We start from the raw sequence: 7152 nt of genomic DNA, 5'->3' as shown, positions 1-7152 counted from the left end.
TTTCTTTAAGGCGAGGGAAAAAAAACAGATGCCTATCTTCTTTTCAAGCAAAACCACTAGGGGGGGAAACGGAAAGAATTGTAAGGCATAGCTAAACGATCACCGCTCTCCAGCAGTGTTTTGACCCACATAGCCCGATGCTGTTTAATTAACCTGTTAGCGACGCAGTGCAGAAGGGAGATTGGAGCTCACAGGAAGCTCTGCCGCTTCTTATCCCTCCGAAATTGGGACACTGGATTCACTCTGCAGACGTGGAAATCAGGTCACAGGCTTGTATGATGACATAGGGAAAGCATCAAGACACATTCAGAGTGTGCTTATAACCACTTCAAACTTCTCCCTCTGCACTGTGACTGTTACAGATACCTCTCCCAACCTAAGAAGGGCTGTGATGTTCTACATCACCTTCGCCTGGTCTTTAAAAGCTGAGACCCTTTTTTAACCTTTCCCCCTGTGAGACCAGACATGGGAATCATCCCACCTTCTGCTGGGTATTCAAGAGGTGTCACGCACAGGCTGAGGAAGATGACAGACGGTGGGGCTCGGTGACATTTGGTGCTGTTTGCAGAGTGCAGTGTATGTTTGCATTTCAGCAGGGCATGAAATCGATGCGCTGCGATTATGCTTTGTTTGCCCCTGATGACTGGCCAAATGGAGCATAATTAATTAGCCCAGCCATCGCATAACATATCCTCGACAAACTCTCATGGATGTCACATAGACACGGGGAGCCAGGCAGCGTTTCATTACTGATAATCTCCTCTGAGTTATATTAAAACAAGCTGTCCTCAATGTCCTTACATTTTTTTTTTTGGGTACAAAGACAGACATCCTCTTGGTGATTTCATGCTCCATCGACTCCAATTGGTCTGTTGCTCCAAACGACTCCAAAAGTCAAGAAAACAACGTTGCCTTCTTCAGGGCGTCTGAACCAAAAGGCATTAAAGACACACTGCGTAGCTGCATGGAATGTTGTAAATTTTACTCAGTAATTTATTTGTTGGCAAACAACTTTTCACTGTTACAACAAATATTAGTTATGAGATCATTCAACTCCCAAACCCATACAAAATAACAGAATAAATAATAATCAATAATTACTGTTATAATGAGGATAATTTAAAACGCACCAGTGCTGCTTTGTCACTCTTATTTGGACCTCTACTCTTCGCAGTTTAAATCGTAAATGTTCTTTGCATGAAAACCATCCAACAAATAAATATAGTTTTTTTATCCTTTGGGAAAGGGGCTTGTAAGGGTATGAGGATGCAGGTGGGGGAGGGGGATATGTGCAAGCTACAGTTTACTCTCCTCTCTCAAATAAGTAAACCACGTCTTTTATCATGAGAAACATCCTGGGTTTAGTGTTTACACAATGATGTTGTTCTTCCCTAAGTGTGCCCTTTCAGAGACCACATCTCTTCAGACATAAATTCACATTGAGTTTGGTAAGAAAATGAAAGAGAGAGACGCTCAGTCTGTGGTCTGCGATGGTGAGATCATTGTGTTCGTTGCACTGAGGAGGAGCAGCTGTTGCTCTATGCTAAGCTAACGCAGGGAAACGTGTTTTCTCCACAGCTACAACACAAGGAGCTGCCCGACCCCCTTCTGAGCCTCGTGCGGACAGGATGCCTTGCTTTGCCTCCCATCAGGTGTAGCTTCGCCTCCCTTGGTATTGATCCATGAGTCGCCTAGCGATTACTTCTACTCAGTGGAGAACCAAACTATAAGTATAGTCCTAAAAAGTGGTTATATAATGCTAGAAAAAATGTGGTGTTTTGTTCAGTGGTGCTTGTTCTATTTCATAACAGAGAGAGAGAGAGAGAGAGAGAGAGAGAGAGGAGGGATCACTCCTAGTGGCACTGCAGGGTCAGATAATGGAGGCCCCAGAGTATAAGAAAGAAAAATGCTCTAGTAAAACACACACGGACAAAAGTACAAAATAAAAAAAGTCATGAAATGCATATCATATGCAATGCTTGAATCTGTACATTTTACACAGAAATACATTATATTTCTCTGTAATTAGGTTTTGTTTCATGTTTTTTTTCTCTCTCAATAACCTCCTCAATAACTGAAACTCTTAGCAGAAAGGGAAAAGGGGGGATATATCGAAAGATGCTTGCAGTCTGTGTTCACAAGATGCTTTCCTCAGGGTGTGAACTAATATATCAGGAGAAAGTACTGAAAACAAAAGAGTGTTTCAAAACCTGTGGGAATGTGAGAGGATGTATGCAGCAGTCCAAACAGTAAGGTATGAGAGAGAGGAGTGTGGGTAATGTAGTATGATACAGTCATGTATCACCGGGGTTACATACTCTATGTGGCAGCTAGTCTGAGTTTCATCTCAAATGTCTTCTTTAGATTATGTCCCCCACACCACGTAGAAATCCTCTGATACAGGTGTAAAAGAGACCCAACCGGGACGCTGTCTGTCGGAGTGGCTCTCCTGATGAAGACCCTGTGGATGCACTGCAGTGGACGTGGGCTGTTCAAACAGTTGGCAGACTGTAAAAAGTCAAGTCTAAAGATTAACGGATAACATCGAACAAGTATCCACAAGTCAGGTGTAGCCAGTGTGTAAGGTCAGTATGTCCCTCCCTTGCCTTTATCAAAGTCTTTTTTCCGACCACATTTCACACTATTCACACACAGTGAGTGTTCTCATTCAGGCGCTCGGCCCACCGACTCAGTCATATGGCATCATGTGTTCACATAACTGAGCTCTGGGTAGTATCTCCTGTTCTGGGGTCAGGCAGGAGCACACTCCCATAGACACACATACACACACACACACACACACACACACACACACACACACACACACACACACACACACACACACACACACACACACACACACACACACACACACACTCACTCTCTCTCTCGCTCATGCCCTGGGCCACTCAGGCCAGTGGCTTCCTGTCTATAGGCTGGTTACCAGGTGCGAAGGGTCCTGTGGCGGTTCTTCCGGGGACGAGTCTTCCTTCTCGGGGGCCACAATGAAGCCGTCGCTGCCCCCGCGGCCCATCTGGTAGTAGCTGTGCAGCTCGTGGTGGACGTGGTTCCGGGTGTTGCCCAGGTTGGGCATGCTCTTGTAGTAGACGTCATCGGCGTCCATGCTGCCGCTGCCACTCTTCCCGTTGGGCAGCTGCAGGTCGCTTCCATCCTCGTCCTCCTCGTCCTCGTCGTCTTCGTCGTCCTCCTCGTGGTCATCGTGGATGCCGTTGATCATCTCGCCGTGGGGCAGGTCGGCGAGCGCCGGCATGCTGGTGTAGAGCGAGTCCCTGTGTGGCGAGGGGGAACGCGTGTGCGAGGGGCGCCCGTGCTGGTGCCCGTGCGTCTGCGAGCACCCCGGCTCGCCGATGGCCACTCGGTCTCCGGGCAGCAGGGGGAAGAAGCTCTCGTTGGTCTCCTGGGCGGGGTGCCGGCGGCGGGTGGAGAAGGTCTGCAGGGGCTGGTGGTTCTCGGGCGGAGGGGGCCGCGGGGGCAGCAGGGGGGCCTGGGACTCCTCGCGGATGATCTCCAGGCTCAGGCCCACAACCTCGTCATGGGGGAACGCGGCGGGGTTGTCCAGCACCATGGCATCATCCTGGTCGACCCCTCCAGCGCCTCCTCCTCCACCGCTCATGCCCAGGCCGGAGCTGGAGCCCAGGCCACTGCTGGTGCCCATGCCGTTGAGCGTCTTGTTGGTCAGGTTGCGGCTGTGCTCGCTGGGCCGCTGCTCGTGGTTGTTCAGGTAGGAGGGGATGTAGTTGGAGGTGAGCTCCTTCAGGATCTTCTTCTCCAGCGTGGTCTCCTTGTGCATGGTGCTGTAGCCGCGGTCGATGATCTGCACGCAGTCGCTCAGGTACTCGCCGCCCGGCATGGTGTAGCTGTTCACATGGTTACCGTTCAGCGGCAGGGTGTCCATTACACTGGAATCACGTGTGTTATTGAGGATTCCTTCTGGGGACAACACACACACACACACACACACACACACACACACACACACACACACAGAGAAGGGGGAGTTTAGTGGAGGCCTTTTGTGATTGTGCTTTAACTGGCAGCCATGAGTATGTGTGGGGAGCAAGCGTTCCCCCAGAGACAAACCCTCCCATCACGACAGTCTTCCAGCCTCCAACACATCTCACACATCTAATTGAGCTCATCAAAAAGCTCCCTGCTTAGCAGGGGAGTCTGGAGGAGGTGAAGTGGGAGCGAGACCTATAGACCTATAGAATATGTAGCACAGGTGGATCACACCTGAATCACTTTTTCACTTTCATGTGTGAGAGACTGAAAGACTGTTTTTGTATGTGAACTCTACTCCCTCTGCTAGGTGACAACACAGAGCACTTTGTCATATCAGGATGAACATTAGCTTTGAATTACCATATTATTAGATGCTTATAAATAGCACTGCATTAAACAGAGTTAAAATAGCTTTCAGACACTGATTAAGGACAAAAATACTAAATAAATGAAGACACTTCAGAGAAGCTTTCTGTTCTCTCTGAGGTAAAAGATAAGTGGCAGCTTATTGGTGAGGAACCAGACCATGATTATTTTTTCAACTGCTCGAGTTTCTTTTTTTAAATAATGCATACAATTGTGCTCATTCATAGGTGCAGTTTTATGGTCAGTCTTGCATGATTCCAAATAGCCTTAGGTTGCATTCTAAAAGGTCATGTTATTAAGTCACTGATGGTTGGGTTGGGATAAATACAGTGCTATGTCACTTGGATGTTTTCATTAATAGAGAACTCTGCCAGTGGCATTTATTCTCGGATTCCTGATTGAAGTGTTTGATGGTTTTGCAGTGTGACTGCGTGTTAGTCTGCCAACACTGAGAGAAGAGAAAGCAAAGTCTGAGTATATCTGTTCACATTTGATGGTCAACAGTGATAGTGAGAGCTACTCCCGTACTTGAGTCTCTGTAGGGGGCTATGGGACAGCGTGGAGGAGAGGAGAGAAGAGAGGGAGAGAAAGACAATACGTGTGATTACAGATATAACATGCACCAGAACAGTAACTTCACAACCACTGAGACATATACACACACACACACACACACACACACACACACACACACACACGCACACACACGCACACGCACACGCACACACACGCACACGCACAGCCAGCCCCAAAACAATCTGAGTTACATCATTTGTCACTATTCAGACATACTGGAACACAAGCTTTGCATCAGCCATTTCCAAGTGAATGACTTCACAGACCTTTAAGACTGATATGAAGAAAAATAAGCAGAGACACTTCAGACACATTCACAGAACATGGCAAGGCAACGGGGCTTCAAAGGAAACTACAACATGAGTTACAAGTACAGTGCAGTTCAGCTCAGACTCACACAACACACCAGGCACACGCATCAAGCACAGAGAGCTTCTAAATAGCGGCACCACAGATTCATTTCCAGCCACAGATCTTAGTTGTATCAGAGGAAGATGAGATATAGTGAAACAATGTGTTGAAAATCTTGTTCGTGACATTACTGGTGACATTCACAAAACAATATTTTAACTTTGCTATAACTGAACAGTGTTCCACATGTTAATCATTTCTGTCCAAGATGGTAATCATGAACACTGTGAATCGGATGCCGTTTCTGTAAGTGTGGAGGACACATGTCAAACAGTTGTCTACGAGGTCCATGAGACTCCAGAGAGAGAGAGAGAGAGAGAGAGAGCGAGAGAGCGAGAGAGAGCGAGAGAGATTCACAGTGATAGACAAAGGGAAACAGAGAGAGACGTTGGCACACCTTGCGTGTTGTACATGCTCACTGTGGGGTTGTTATAGACAGCCGAATCCCCAAGCAATGTGTTATAGGGATTGTTAGTGGCATGGGGCCGCAGCAGAGCGTTAGTGATTAGATGGTTAGCCATAGCACCTGCAGCAGCCACAGAGAGACAAAAAGATTGAGAGGCAGAGACAGAGAGAGAGACAGACAGACAGGAAGAGAGAGAGAGAGAGAGAGAGAGAGAGTGAGAGAGAGAGACAGACAGACAGACAGAAAAGGGAGAACAATGAGAGATTTGTCAGGCAAAACGAACAACACTTGAGCGTCCACTCTTTGCCAACAGCCAATTTGCCATCACACTAGAATGTCAGGCACAGGCATATCACCAGCACATAAAACATACGAGTACATGCATAGCACATAACAGCTGTATGAAGCTCTTATGAAGCTCTTATGAAGCATTCGGTATTGGGAGGTGTAGAGGACAATGGATTAGCCAAGCCTGTTATCCAAAAGTAAGCTTTTTTGCATCGCATTTTATTCTTTAGGAATGCTTCACGCAGCTGTCATGCATGGTTTATGCTTGCTTTGTGCATGGTTGATGTAGCTACGCTGAGGAGACTGAGTGCAGGCTGCAGCAGGCGGCAGACAGCTCTGAGACCTGAGCTCTGACCGGTGTGTTTCAGGAAGCCCACACATACAGATGGCCCAACCTCCCTTTAAATGGGCTTACGGAAAACCTCAGAACATCTTGCAACAATATTCGAGACAATATAATATCAAATTCTGTAGACATCGATTCTTTTTTTGCATTTTCTTCTTTCCTCCGCAGGACATCATCAAAGGCAGCTGGGTATGAACATGGCAGCACAAAGACGAGGTCAGACATAACCACTGCGGTAAAGGGTTCCTTTATGCCTACACTGTCTCAGAGGTGTTATTTGTTTTTCATTCCAGTTTTTTTTGGTCACTGGCCTACAGTAGTTTAGGTTTCTGTGCGCTGTGAAGCAGCCTTGTGGTCAGGAGCAACCTTCACAGTGAAGACGCTGGTTGGCTGGAGTCTTTTTTCTGGGTCAGGCGTCTCAGCGCAGATACTGGAGGGCTGAGGGTGCGAAGGTGGGCGTCTTGGACTGGCTGAAACCACTAAAGCCACTGAGCTGAGGTTGACGATCGAAACTAATGACACTTTAGGAAAAATATATGGGCTTTTTGGAAACTGAAGGCCATTCACAGAGAGATTATTCCACAGTTTAAAACCGTCAAATTATTCTTGACAGTCATGAGATTGGCTTTTTTTTCTCTCTTGCTGGTGGTGTATTCCTGCCAACTCTACCTGCCATAAGTGAAAGAAATGGAGATGTGAGGAAATACAAAAATAGAAAGGGCCGTATCCGACTGTA

General features: G+C 47.1%; 1 protein-coding gene across 6 annotated transcripts in view; it reads right to left on the bottom strand.

Annotated features, from left to right (window-relative positions):
- Positions 1 to 975: 975 nt before the first annotated feature.
- The window catches only part of adgrl3.1 (adhesion G protein-coupled receptor L3.1), a 93774-nt gene continuing 87597 nt past the window's right edge, over positions 976 to 7152 (bottom strand). Inside the window, exons 23-25 of one of the 6 annotated variants that reach the window (XM_031560437.2) lie at positions 5774 to 5902; positions 4918 to 4935; positions 976 to 3951 (exon numbers count right to left, since the gene is read on the bottom strand). In XM_031560437.2, the coding sequence (XP_031416297.1) occupies positions 2930 to 3951; positions 4918 to 4935; positions 5774 to 5902 (1169 nt within the window). In that variant the 3' untranslated portion in view covers positions 976 to 2929. The remainder of the gene's footprint in view (positions 3952 to 4917; positions 4936 to 5773; positions 5903 to 7152) is intronic. The other 5 variants (XM_031560438.2, XM_031560439.2, XM_031560440.2 and 2 more) reach the window with 5 other exon arrangements.

Source organism: Clupea harengus, chromosome 22 (assembly GCF_900700415.2).
Source record: "Clupea harengus chromosome 22, Ch_v2.0.2, whole genome shotgun sequence".
Taxonomy (NCBI): Eukaryota; Metazoa; Chordata; class Actinopteri; order Clupeiformes; family Clupeidae; genus Clupea; species Clupea harengus.
Note: the sequence above shows the minus strand (reverse complement) of the source record. Positions and strands in the feature narration are given on the sequence as shown.